The following is a 14,265-nucleotide window of genomic DNA, read 5'->3' as shown; positions in this document are numbered from 1 at the left end:
AGAAATATAAGAAAATTCTCAAAGAGTTTTTGATTAATAATAACATAATAATTTAATACATAATGATGATGTTTATATAGATATGAATATAAATTCCTAATGAGAAATAAATAAAACCAAATCCAAATTAAAAATAAAATAGTTATTATAAAGCAGTATGATCATGCAATATTTAGCATGATCATGCAATCCCCCATCCTCCAACACCAACGCTACTGGTGGAATTCCCCCCATCAACCAGCGTGATCATGTACTCCTAGCATGGTCATGTAGTCATGTTGTGTGTGTCTTTTCTCCGATCCATTGCATCCTCAATATCCGCCACTAGCTAGCATGCATCAGTCTCCTCTACTTTTGAAGAACTCGACCCCGTGTTCTCATCCGGATATAAAACAGAATCTCCATGGAAGTCATACATATCAACCATATTAAATGTATTAGAGATGTTCATGAAATATGGAAGAACCACAAGATAAGCATTGACATTGATCATTCGTGTCACCTTAAATGGACCATACTTCCGAGGATGTAGCTTAATATATGTTCCAACCCGAAACCTCTCCTTATGCAAGAAGACAATCACCCATCTCCCTCTTTGAAAACTTTGACCCTTTTTCATGTTCGCTGTAATTTTGCTCTTCTTTCCCATACCTTCAAGCCTTGCATTGGTACTTTTTTCACATAAATGATTTCTTGAGCCACATTCTCCGCCGCAATGCTAAATCCCGGTGCTTTAGGTAGACTAACTAAATCAACTACATGCTTAGGAACAACATTTTATACCAAAGAAAAGGTAACTTCCCTGTTACAGAATGAAATCGCTCTTTTAAGCAAATTTCACATGAGGCGAAGCCAAATCCCACTGTTTCGGCTTCTCACCACAAATACTTCGAATTATATTTTCGAAGGTTCGATTAGTTACCTCAATTTTCCCATCAGTTTGAGGATGAGATAAAAAATTCCTATTTAGAATTGTTTCAAACATCCTCCACAAAGTTATCCAAAAGTGACTAAGAAATTTTATATCATGATCTGAAGTAACAGACTTTGGCACTCCGTGTAAGCGCATAGCCTCCCTGAAAAATAGTTTGGATATGTTTGATGCATCCACAGCCTTCTTACATGCAATAAAGTATGTCATCTTAGAAAATTTATCAACAACCACGAACACGAAATCAACGCCCCGTTGAGTACGAGGGAGCCCAAACACGAAATCCATGGATAAATCCATTTAAATATCATCAGAAATTGGTAAAGGTATATAAAGGCCAGTGTTCTGAGACTGCCCCTTAGAAACTTGACAAGTATAACACCTTCTCACAATTGCATCCACATCTTTTCTCAAGTGAGGCCAATAGCACCTCTCCTCCAAACTAGCAATGGTATTATCTCAGCCCAGGTGTCCACTAAGTCCACCACCATGAAGATCACGAATAAGTTTTTCTCTCAACGAAGAACAAGGGATGCACAATTGATTACCTTTAAACAGGTAACCATCTCGAACATGGAAATTTGCAGATGGATGACTTCTACTACACTTGACCCTAAATCCTTAAATTCAGCATCTCCCGAATACAACTCTTTGTTGGGTTTGTGTAGTCTATTTAGACTATTCAGATTCAGATTAGTTTATGGATTAGTCTACTTTTTATATTTTGACTATAATTTTGATTTAGGATTAATTTCTTCTCTTATAAATACTCATGTAATTATAAAATCATAACACAACAAATTATGAGAGATCAATACAAAATTAGTGCGGCTTGTGGAGTAGGAAATTTCGAACCACATAAATCTCTGTCTTGTGTGATTGTTGTTTATTTTCTTATTCTTGTTTATTCACTTTGGGTTTTGTTTTCGTTGTTGTATACTCAACAACCAGTATCAATACTCTAGATTTTCAGGTGAGTGGGAGTGATGACTGAAGACGGGAAAGTAAAGATCGATAAATTTGATGGCAAAGATTATGGGTTTTAGAAGATGTAAATTGAGGATTATTTGTATCAGAAAGAACTATACAAACCACTGGAAGAGAAGAACCCAACTTCAATGAAGGAGGAAGACTGGAAGTTATTGGACATGAAGGCTCTGGGGGTTGTCAGGTTGACTTTGGCAAAGAACATTACTTACAATATCGTCAAGGAAATGATAACTTATGGTTTGATCAAGGCTTTGTCAAATATGTATGAGAAGTTGTCTGCTTCAAATAAGGTGTATTTGATTCGCTTGTTAGTTGCCACTAGATTGAATGAAGGCGATTGTGTTGCTGATCATGTGAACGAGTTTAATTCTATCCTAGCAAGATTGACATCGGTGGATATTAAATTCGATGATAAAGTACAAGCCTTGTTGTTGGCATCCTCATTACCAGACAGTTGGTCAGGGTTCATCACTGCTATAAGTAATTCATCTGGGAGCGGTAAGATGACTTTTTATGAAGTTCGACATTTGATTCTTGGAGAAGATATTCGTAGGAGAAACTCAAGAGAGTCATCAGGTTCCTTGTTGAGTGCTGAGAGTAGAGGCAGAAATTTCAAAAAGGGGCAGAATATAGGGCGTAGCAGATCGAAGTCACAGAAGAGAGGATAATCCAAAGATCGCAAGGATATTGTTTGTTGGAATTGTCAGAAGAAAGGTCACTTCAGAAATCAGTGCATGGCTCCCGCGGCTTCTAAAGGAATGGGTAAAGAGGATAATTCAACTAATGTAGTTGAAGAAGTGGTGGATGACGATGCTTTGATTTGTTGTGTTGAATGTTCAGTTAAATCATGGGTTATGGATTTTGGTGCATCATTCCATGCTACCCCTTGCAAGGATTTAATGTTAAATTTCAGAGTTGGAAATTTTGGTAAAGTTCATCTTGCTGATGATGAGACATTGGATATACGGGCATGTGAGATACTAATCTCAGAACCTCTTTGGGAACTAGTTGGACGTTGAAAGATGTAAGGTACATTCTTGGACTGAAGAAGATATTGTTATATGTGGGTCAGTTAGATAAGGAAGGGTATCGAGTTACTTTCGGATATGGATAGTGGAAGGTTATAAATGAGAATCTAGTTATTGCTCGTGGAGTTAAAAAGGGGACTTTGTACATTGTTGAACAATCTAGCTATGAAATAAATGCAGTTGCTGATGAGATTGAGTCTTCAACTTTGTGGCACCAAAGGCTTGGTCATATGAGTGAAAAAGGTATGAAGTTATTAACTTCGAAGGGGAAGATTCTAGAGTTGAAGAATGTGAAATTTGGATTCTTTGAGGCATGTGTTCTTGGAAAGAAGAAACACGTTACCTTTGCAAAATCAGGGATGACTCCCAAGGATAAGAAGTTAGAGCTAGTTCATACAGATTTATATGGTCCAACAACAGTTGTACCGTTGGACGGATCTCGCTACTATGTCACTTTAATTAATGATTCCACTAGAAAGGTATGAGATTATTTTTTGAAGAATAAATCAGAAGTGTTTTCTACTTTCAAGAAGTGAAAGACTGAAGTTGAAAATTAGACCAGTTTGAAGGTGAAGATTTTGATGTCAGATAATGATGGTGAATACAGTAGTGATGAGTTTAAAAGTTATTGCACGGAATTGGGATTAGAATGATTAAAACTATTCCAGAGACACCACAACAGAATAGTGTTACAGAGTGCATGAATAGAACCTTGAATGAGAGGGCCAAGAGTATGAGATTACATACAGGGTCGCCAAAGATGTTATGGGAAGATGTAGTTAGCACAACAGCATATCTCATAAATAGAGGACCTTCAAGTCCTTTGGGGTTTAAGATTCTTGAAGAAGAGTGGCAAGAAAAAGAGGTAAGTATTTTACACTTCCGAGTTTTTTGTTGTGTTTCTTATGTGTGTTGAGTGGCATTTATGATACTTTATAATGCTTCGTAAAGCTTTGAATTGATGTTTTATACTCAAGTTGTTGGTGTTTTAACGTCTTTTTGTAGTGTTTTTTGCATTTCAGGCATTTATCAGGAATACAGAAGAATTAGCATTGTTGGGATGCTAATTTGGTGCTAGGATGATGTCCAGAATAAAAGCTCGTGAAAAGACCAGCTCAAATCAGCAAGAAAAGAAAGAAGGCAGAAATTTCTCCAGAGAGACAGCGCGCCCGCGCTGAAGTAGCGCGCCCGCGCTGAAGTAGCGCGCCTGCGCTGAAGTAGCGCGCGGATGCGCCCAAAGAGCAGAATGTCAGCGCGGCCGAGAGCAGAATGTCAGCCCGCATTGATGAAGCACGCGGCCGCGCCAGGTCAGGAAAATAAAATCCTGTTCCTTCTGGAATTTTGATCCGTTGGACTTCTACTCTGCATGGGCTGCTATATATACATAACTTATATTCGTTTTTCATAATAATACGTACCAGAGCTTAAGGAGAAGGTGTAAGAAGACCGTAGATCACAATTCAACCGAGGCGAAGAAGATCTAGTTCATACTTGTGATTCTTTATTTTAAGTTGTAACTTTGGATGCTAGTTTTCTTGTTCGTGAACCTATACTCTTGTTTCGTACTTGGTTTTATTATTTATTCCATATAAAGACTACATTTATTATACTATACTTTCATTGGAACCCACGTTGATGATGAGTCCGATTATGGGCTAATCGTTATCGTGGGGTTCTAACGGATTTATTTATGTATTTCTTTAGTTAATTCATTTTGATGCCTTAGTGTGTGGTGATTCTATGATAACCTAGTATTGGTTGTGCTTATTCGTCTTATGAGCGTCGCGAACTTATAAGATAGTGTGTTAATCTTTAATGAATCGAAAGTGAATTTAAGGGTTTAGAACTTGCCATGCTAGCATATGTTCATGTATGTGATATGCATGATTCAGAGGTAATTTTAACCATCTTACTTGCCCTATGTAATCACGATAGATAACTTGTGCATTAAACCGTTATGTTTTCAAATTCTATAGACATATAGGGTCTCAATATAATTGGTGTTTATTCAGCTTCTATCTCTTTTGTGGATGTCTGGTAGTATGGTATTCGTACAACGAAAATTGGCTTTTATCAGTTTCGTGTTATCTGATTAATGTCATCACCATTACATGCTAAGGTTAAGAACGAAAAGGCTATTCAATTTTTTATTCGTCTTAGCATTGGATAATAACCATACTAGTGTTGCATAGATACATTGATTTAAATTAACCTAAACCAGTCCCTGTGGGAACGAACTAGAATTTATTTTATATTACTTGCGATCGCGTATACTTGCATGAATATTAGTGCGTGTTCAAGCCCTAACAAGTTTTTGGCGCCGCTACCGGGGACTTCGGTGTTAATTTTTAGTTTATGTGTTTTTCATCATTGGTCGTTAGAGTTCAGTGACTCGGACATTGTTACTTACTTATTTCATTGACGTGTTTCAGGTAATCTAGCGAGCGTGTATGCATACGCGTTCTCGGTCTCGTAAAAGAACACTGGATCAAGCTGAGGAAGAAGTTGTAGTAGAGGAGAAAGTTGAAGAAGAGATCTTAGTTGAGAAAGAAGAAGAGTTTCTTATTGCAATGGGAGAACCAGAAGCAAATCCAAAGGCTTTGATGGACTACTCTCAACCGAAGATCAATGATATTCAGTCTAGCATTGTTTGACCAGCCATCTCGGCTAATACCTTTGAGATAAAGTCGAGCACGATTCAGATGATACAGAACTCAGTTCAGTTTGGGGGTTCTCCGAAAGAAGACCCCAACATGCACATCAGAGATTTCATCGAGATCTGCGACACTTTCAAGTTCAATGGAGTTTATGAAGATGCTATTAAGTTGAGGCTTTTCCCATTCTCTCTACGGGATAAAGTAAAGTGTTGGTTACATTCTCTACCACCAGGGTCTATCACCAAATGGGAGGATCTTGCTCAAAAGTTCTTAACTAAATTCTTTCCTATGGCGAAGACTGCTACAATCAGAAACGCACTTACTCAATTTGCTCAGCAATCTGGAGAGTCTTTATGTGAGGCTTGGGATCGATATAAGGAGATGCTTAGGAAGTGTCCTCATCATGGAATTCCTAACTGGATGATCATTAAATGTTTCTATAATGGTTTGGGTGCTACTTCTAGACCCATGCTTGATGCAGCATCGAGAGGAGCCTTGTGGGCTAAAAGCTACGATGAAGCTTATGAATTGATTGAACTAATGGCTGCTAATGAATACCAGAATCCTACTCAGAGACTATCTCAGGGCAAGGTAGCAGGAATTCTGGAGTTGGATGCAGCTACTGCTATAACTGCTCAACTTAAGGCTTTGATGATGAAGGTGGATTCTCTTTCTAATTTTGAAGTTAATCAGATCACCAGTATTTGTGAGCTTTGTGCTGGTGCCCATGAGACTGATCAGTGTGCCATTTCCAGTGAATCAGCTCAGTTCGTGAGCAACTTTCAAAGGTCGCAGCAACCTGTACCAGCCACCTATCATCCCAACAACCGCAATCATCATAACTTTAGCTGGATAAACACTCAGAATGCGGTTCAGCAGCCTTATCAGCAGTATCCAGCAAAGCAGTACAACCCTATTGGTTTTCAAAAATCACAATATGCACCAAGGCACCAACTCCAGCTGCAACAGTCTAATAAAAAATCTGAATTGGAAGAGTTGAGGCTCATATGCAAGAGCCAAGCGGTTTTTATCAAGACCTTGGAAAATCAAATTGGACAAATTGCCAATGCCTTGCTAAATCATCAACCTGGTACACTTCATAGAGACACTGAAGTACAAGGAAAGAGGGAAGCTAGGGAGCAGGTAAAGGCAATTACATTAAGGTCTGGGAAGGCTGCAAATCCTGAACACTCTCAAGATTCGGATGAGGAAGCTGTGGCTGAGGAAAAAGTGCAGAGGGAATATGAAGTGGAACCAAGGAAGACTATTATTGAACACACTCCTCCTGGGGGTTATACAGGGGAGAAGGAGATCTATCCTCCACCTCTCTTTTCTAAGAGGTTGCAGAAGAAAAGGCTGGATAAGCAGTTTGAGAAGTTTCTAGAGGTGTTCAAGAAACTTCACATCAACATACCTTTCCCTGAAGCTCTTGAACAGATGCCTAGTCATGCGAAGTTTATGAAACGTATACTTTCTCGGAAGGTGAATCTTGATGACTTAAAGATAGTTGCTCTCACGGAGGAATGCAGTGTTGTGTTGTGCTACAACAGAAGTTGCCTCCGAAGCTTAAAGATCCTGAAAGCGTCACTATTCCTTGCACTATTGGAAAAGTGTCATTTGAAAAATGCTTATGTGACTTGGGAGCTAGCATCAATCTGATGCCTTTTTCAATCTTCAAGAAGTTGGACTTACCTGATCCAAAGCCTACTTATATGACTTTGCAGCTAGCCGACCGTTCTATTACATATCCACGAGACATTGTTGAGGATGTCTTGGTCAAGGTAGATAAACTCATCTTTTCTGCTGATTTTGTAATTCTTGATTTTGAGGAGGATAAGAAGATTCCCATAATATTGGGAAGACCTCTCTTGGCTATTGACCGAACCTTGATAGATATGCAGAAGGGTGAGCTCACCATGCGAGTGCTGGATTAGGATGTAACTTCTAATATGTTCAATGCTATGAAATTCCCTACGGAAAATGAGGAGTGCTTAGAGGTGGAGTTGGTCGATTCTGTGGTTACTTCAGAACTTGATCAATTGCTAAGGCCTGATGCCTTAAAAATGCATTGTTGGGGAATTCCGATAGTGAAGATGATGAAGGTTATGAGTAGTTGCAATATTTGAAGGCTTCATCATGGAAGAGGAAGATGAATATGTCTTTTGAATCTCTTGGAATGGAGGAGCTAAACAAATCTCCAAAGCGCCTCAAGCCATCTATTGAGGAAGCTCCTACACTTGAGCTTAAACCATTTCCTGATCACTTAAGGTATGCATTTTTAGGTGATGCATTTACTTTTCCTGTTATTATTGCATATGACCTTTCAGGTAGTGATGAGGAAAAACTCATAAGAATTCTGAAAGAGTTCAAATCGGCCATTGGATGGATGATAGCAAATATTAAGGAAATCAAACATTCTTATTGCATGCATAAAATTCTGCTAGAGGAAGGTAGAAAGGCTACTATTGAGCAACAAAGAAGGCTCAATCCGATCATGAAAGAAGTTGTGAAGAAGGAAGTTCTCAAATGGCTGGATGCAGGGATCGTCTATCCCATTTCTGACAATTCTTGGGTGAGTCCAGTTCAGTGTGAACCAAAGAAAGGAGGTATCACCGTTGTTGCTAATGAGAAGAATGAGCTCATTCCTACTCAAACAGTCATGGGGTGGAGAGTTTGTATGGACTACAGGAAGCTAAACAAGGCCACGAGAAAGGATCACTTCCATTTACCTTTTATTGATCAGATGCTCAACAGGTTGGCTGGGCATGAGTACTACTGTCTTCTGGATGGATATTCGGGCTATAATCAGATTTGTATTGCACCAGAAGATCAGGAAAAGACTACTTTCACTTATTTATTTGGTACTTTCGCCTTTTGAAGAGTTTCTTTTGGTTTGTGTGGAGCACTGGCCACATTTAAAATATGCATGATGGCTATCTTTTTTGACATGATTGGTCAGAACGTGGAGGTGTTTATGTACGACTTCTCTGTATTTGGCGATTCATTTGATGATTGCTTGCAGAATCTTGGCGACGTTCTTAAAAGGTGTGTTGAGACTAACTTGGTTCTCAACTGGGAGAAATGTCACTTTATGGTGCGACATAGCATTATTCTTGGTCACAAGGTCTCTAGTAAAGGTCTTGAAGTGGACAAAACCAAAGTGGGGGTCATTGAAAATCTTCCTCCACCAATTTTTATTAAGGGAGTCCGCAGCTTTCTTGGTCATGCGGGTTTCTATAGGCGGTTCATCAAGGACTTCTCAAAAATTTCTAAACCTTTGTGCAATCTTCTGGAGAAGGATGTTAAGTTCAAGTTGGATGAGGAGTGCCTAGCTGCTTTTGAGTTCTTAAAGAGGAGTTTGATCACGACACCTGTCATAACTGCACCTGATTGGAATGAACCTTTTGAGATAATATGCGATGCAAGTGACTATGCAGTTAAAGCAGTTCTTGGGCAAAGAAAGAACAACATATTTCATGTGGTCTACTATGCTAGTAAGACCCTCAATGGTGCTCAATTGAATTATACTACTACTGAGATAGAACTTTTGGCCACTATCTACGGTTTTCAGAAGTTTCGATCTTATTTGTTTGGGACGAAGATGACAGTTTTCACTGATCACGCTGCAATTCGATATCTCGTCACGAAAAAGGACTCGAAGCCTAGATTGATTAGATGGGTTCTTTTGCTTCAGGAGTTTGATCAGAGATCAAGGACAGAAAAGGTACTGAGAATCAAGTCGCTGATCATCTCTCTCGTTTGGAAGACCCAAGTGCAACTTCACAGAATAAGACATTGATAAATGAGTCTTTTCTCGATAAGCAGTTGTTTGGAGTGCAAGAGGAAGAACCGTGGTTTGCAGACATTGTGAACTACCTTGTGAGTAATATCATGCCTCCAGACTTGTCGTACGCTCAAAGAAAAAAGTTTCTTAATGAGGTAAAGTGGTACATATGGGATGAACCATATCTGTTTAGGCAAGGATCTGACCAAATCATCAGGAGATATATTCCGTATATTGAAATGGGGGAATCTTGAGAGACTTTCATTCGACTGTTTATAGAGGCCACTATGGTGGAAAGAAGATAGCATCTCGGGTCCTTCAAGCGGGATTCTTCTGGCCTACATTGATTAAAGATGCGCATCACTTTGTTTTAAAGTGTGATCAATGCCAACATGTGGGTAATATGTCCAAGAGGGATGAGATGCCTCTTAATATGCTTCTCGAGGTTGAAGTCTTCGATATTTTGGGAATCGACTTCACGGGGCCGTTTGTCTCATCAGTATATCTTGTTGGCAGTCGATTATGTATCGAAATGGGTTAAAGTCAAGGCTTTGCCGACAAATGATGCAAAGGTAGTGCTTAATTTTCTTCATAAGCAGATATTCACACGATTTGGGACTCCAAGAGTCATAATCATTTACGAGGGATCGCATTTTTGCAATTGCAAGTTCACTTCCATGATGCAAAGGTATAATGTGAATCATCACATTGCTACGACCTACCATCCTCAGACTAGTGGTCAAGCTGAGGTGTCTAACAGGGAGATAAAGCGTATTCTAGAGAAAGTTGTGTGTCCATCAAGGAAGGATTGGTCTTTGAAGTTTGATGAAGCTATTTGAGCATATCGAACAGCATACAAGATTCTGTTAGAAATGTCGCCGTTTCAGTTGGTTTATGGTAAGGGGTGTCATTTGCCTGTGGAGCTCGAGCATAAAGCGTATTGGGCTTTAAAGAAATTAAACCTTGATTTAGATGTAGCTGGTAAGAAAAGAATGCTTCAATTGAATGAACTAGACGAATTTCGCCTTCAAGCGTATGAAAATAACAAAATGTACAAAGAGAAAGTCAAAATGTGGCATGATAGGGGTCTAGTGCTCAAGTCATTTGTGCTGGGATAATAAGTTCTGTTAGTTAACTCTTGTCTCCATCTTTTTCCTGGAAAATGAAAGTCGAGATGGTCCGGGCCTTTCATAATCAAAACTATGTTTCTGCATGGAGCTGTGGATATTTTTTAGAATGATCCAAGCCAACCTTTCAAGGTAAATGGTCAGAGGTTGAAGCAATACTATGGGGATACAGAAAACCGTGAGGTAATTAGTGCCGTTTTAATATCTATTCAATCTCAAGATTCTATGTCAAGCTAACGACGTAAACCAAGCGCTTCTTGGGAGACAACCCAAGTTTGTTATATATTAGTAGGTAAAGGAAGCAGAAAGAAAAGAGAAAAACATAAAAAAAATCAGAAAAATAGAAAAAATCAGGGCCAACTACAGTAGCACGGCGCGCCCGCACTGTAGAGCGGGGCGGCCACGCTGAAATTCCAGAAATTGTGCGCGCTCACGCTGCCTGGCGGGGTGGTCGCGCTGAAAAGTCAGAAGCACGGCGTTCCCGCGCCAAGTTCGCGCGCGCCCGCACTGGGTCCCTGTGTTCAGAAAAAAATATAAGGCAGAAAAGAAGAGAAATTCGGAAATTTTACTACAAAATCAATTCCCACCCGAATTTTACTCTTCCACATCCCAAATTTCCCTCTCCAAATCAAACCCATTATTTCCATTATCAATTTCCACTCCTTTTCCATAACTAATTCTCTCCCCATCTCCTATATATACATACACTTATACACAAACTTCTCCATCACTTCTCAAAACTCTCAAACACATAATCTCTCTTACAAACTTCTATTCTCTCAAACTTATTTAATATCAATGGCACCAAAAAGACAGCGAACTCAAGTAAGCAGCATCACCATTGATTCGTCGAGTGTACGTGGTGTGAGGCCTAGGTTTTTAACTCCCGAGGCTGAGGCGGAGTATGTGAGGCTGCTTTCGAAGCCTATAGCCAAGGAGCGTGGTTTTCTGCCAATGGGGAAAGATGGTAAGTTGTTGGAGATGATCTTAGAGATGGGCTGGGTTGTTTTTTGCGAGACACACTGTGCCCATGAGTATGGTGCGCGAGTTTTATGTTAATGCTAAGGCGGAAAAGAACGGTTTCACCGTGGTGAGGGGGATGACAGTGGACTACAGTTCTAAGGCTATTTTTAGGGTGATTGAGCATCTCGAGAGGAAGGAAGAGCAGGAGAACTGGAACGAGAAGACTCCGGAAGAGTTTAACTTGGATTTGATTGTTGCTACTGTTGAGTGGCATTTATGACACTTTATTACGCTCCGTAAAACTTTGAATTGGTGTATTTGTACTCAAGTTATTGGTTTTTTAATGTGTTTTCTAGTGTTTTACATTTTCAGGCATTCTCCAGGTAATCAAGTGAATTAACATGGTTTTAGTGCTAATTGGGTGTTAGGATGGTGTTGGAATAAAGGCTCATGGAAAACCAACTCAAATCAGCAAGGAAAAGAAGAAGTCAGAATTTTATCCAGGGAGTCAGCGCGCCCGTGCTGTGATAGCGCGCGACCGCGCCCAAAGATCAGAAGCTCGGCGCGCCCGAGCTGTTGAAGCGGGCGGCCGCGCCAGGTCGGGGTAGCAGAATTCTGTTTCTACTAGAATTTTGAGAGTTTGAAGCCCTGGTCAATTCTACAACACATATATATATATATATATATAAATAAAGACGTTTTTCCTAAGGGGAGACACACAAAAGCTAAGGAAAAGGAGAAAAGAAGACCGGAGAGCACAATTCAACCAAGGCAAAGATGTTTTAGTTTACTCTTGTGATTCTTTGATTAAGTTGTAGCGTTGGATACTAGTTTTCTTATTCTTGAACCTTTACTTGTGTTTTGTACTTGGTTTTATTAAGTATAAAGACTACGTTTATTATACCATGCTTTCATCGGAACCCACGTTAATGATGAGTCCGATCATGGGCTAATCATTATCATGGGGTTCTAGCATATTTATTTATGGATTTCTTTATTTGATTTATTTTGATGCCTTAGTGTGTGGTGATTGTAGGATAACTTAGTATTGGTTGTGCTTATTCATCTAATGAGCAACGCCAACTTATAGGATAGTGTGTTAATTCTTAATGAAGTGAACGTGAATTTAAGGATTTAGAACTTTCAATGCTAGCATAGGTTCATGTGTTATTGTTATGCTTGATTTGTAGGTAATTTTAACCATCTTACTTGCCCTAAGTAATCATGATAGATAACTTGTACATTAAACCGTTATGTTGTCAAATTCTATAGACATATAGGGTCTCAATATAATTGGTATCTATTCAGCTTCTATCTCTTTTATAGATATCTGGTAGTATGGCATTCGTGCAACGAAAGTTGGTGTTTACTAGTTTCGTGTTATCTGATTAGTGTCATCACCATTACATGTTAAGGTTAAGAACGAAAAGGCTATTGAATGAAGTATTTAATGAATTTAGAATCTCATGTTTGTCATATATATTAACTCAACCATTCTTATTCTCTTAGTTATAATTGTTAGCTTAAGTTTAGTTAAAAATAATCTCAATTTGTTAATCGTCTTAATATTGAATAATAACCATACCATTGTTGAATAGATACATTGACTGAAATTACAAACTTGATTCTCTGTGGGAACGAACTAGAAGATATTCCATATTACTTGTGAATGCGTATACTTGCGTGAATTTTAGCATGTGTTTAGCGACTAACAAGTTTTTGGCGCCGCTGCCGGGGAATTTCGGTGTTAATTTTTAGTTTATGTGTTTGTCATCAGTGGTCGTTAAAGTTCATTGACTCGGACATTGTTACTTATATATTTCCTTGTCTTATTTCAGGTACTCTAACGAGCGTGTATGCATACGCGTTCGCGGACTCATAAGAGAACTCTGGATCAAGCCGAGGAAGAAGCTGTAGTGATTCGAAGGGAAATTTTTGAGGACGAAGAGAAGGTAGAAGAAGAAAAGAAAGTCGAGGAACCAGCTTTAGTAGTAATGGGAGATCAAGCAGAAATTCCTAAGGCTTTAATGGACTATTCTCGGCCTAAGATTAATGATATTCAGTCGAGCATCATAAGACCAGCCATCTCGGCTAACACTTTTGAGATCAAGTCAAGCACGATTCAGATGATACAGAACTCAGTTCAATTTGGGGGATCTCCTATAGAAGACCCCAACATGGACATCAGGGATTTCATCGAGATCTGCGACACTTTCAAGTTCAATGGTGTGACTAAAGATGCTATCAAGCTGCGACTCTTCCCATTCTCTCTGAGGGATAAAGCAAAGTGCTGGTTACATTCTCTATCACCAGGGTTTATCACTACTTGGGAAGATTTTGCTAAAATGTTTCTTACTAAATTTTTCCCTATGCTGAAGACTGCTTCAATCATGAGTGCTCTTACTCAGTTTGCTCAGCAAACTAGAGAATCTCTGTGTGAGGCTTGGGATCGATATAAGGAGATGCTAAGGAAGTGCCCACACCATGGCATGCCTGATTGGATGATTATAAACTATTTCTATAATGAATTGAGGGCTACTTCTACACCCATGCTCGATGCAGCATCAGGAGAAGCCTTGTGGGCTAAGAGCTACAATGAAGCTTATGAATTGATTGAACTGATGGCTGCTAATGAATACCAGAATCCTTTTCAGAGGATAACTCAGGGTAAAGTAGAAAGAATTCTGGAGTTGGATACAGCAACTGCTATAGCTGTCTAACTTAAGGCTTTGACGATGAAGGTGGACACTTTGGCTAATTGCGGATGTAATCAAATTACTAGTGT

The 14,265-nt window shown here is 39.2% G+C and overlaps 1 protein-coding gene and 2 non-coding genes across 3 annotated transcripts; all 3 read right to left on the bottom strand.

The window, feature by feature from the left end:
• Nucleotides 1-328: 328 nt before the first annotated feature.
• Nucleotides 329-1,231, bottom strand: LOC141714293 (uncharacterized). The gene is made up of 2 exons (XM_074517821.1): nt 923-1,231; nt 329-718 (listed from the first exon to the last, which is right to left on the bottom strand). Exons 1-2 carry the CDS (start codon nt 1,229-1,231, stop codon nt 329-331), a joined length of 699 nt encoding a protein of 232 aa, XP_074373922.1.
• A 4,678-nt stretch (nt 1,232-5,909) lies between these two features.
• Nucleotides 5,910-6,016, bottom strand: LOC141716165 (small nucleolar RNA R71). The gene has a single exon (XR_012572885.1). It is a non-coding gene; the product is annotated as a small nucleolar RNA R71 (small nucleolar RNA).
• A 7,848-nt stretch (nt 6,017-13,864) lies between these two features.
• LOC141715390 (small nucleolar RNA R71) lies at nt 13,865-13,971 on the bottom strand. The gene has a single exon (XR_012572155.1). It is a non-coding gene; the product is annotated as a small nucleolar RNA R71 (small nucleolar RNA).
• Nucleotides 13,972-14,265: the final 294 nt, after the last annotated feature.

The sequence above is a fragment of the Apium graveolens genome, chromosome 3 (assembly GCF_009905375.1).
Source record: "Apium graveolens cultivar Ventura chromosome 3, ASM990537v1, whole genome shotgun sequence".
Classification (NCBI taxonomy): Eukaryota; Viridiplantae; Streptophyta; class Magnoliopsida; order Apiales; family Apiaceae; genus Apium; species Apium graveolens.
The sequence above is the reverse complement of the archived record's forward strand: the minus strand, read 5'-3'. Positions and strand labels throughout refer to the sequence as shown.

Excerpts from the sequence above, each read along its gene's own strand:
- LOC141714293 (XM_074517821.1), bottom strand. The coding sequence starts at position 1,231 with ATGGATTTATCCATGGATTTCGTGTTTGGGCTCCCTCGTACTCAACGG. Across the intron at positions 719-922 it reads AAACTGATGGGAAAATTGAG|CATTGCGGCGGAGAATGTGG; the intron begins GTAACTAATCGA and ends ACCGGGATTTAG.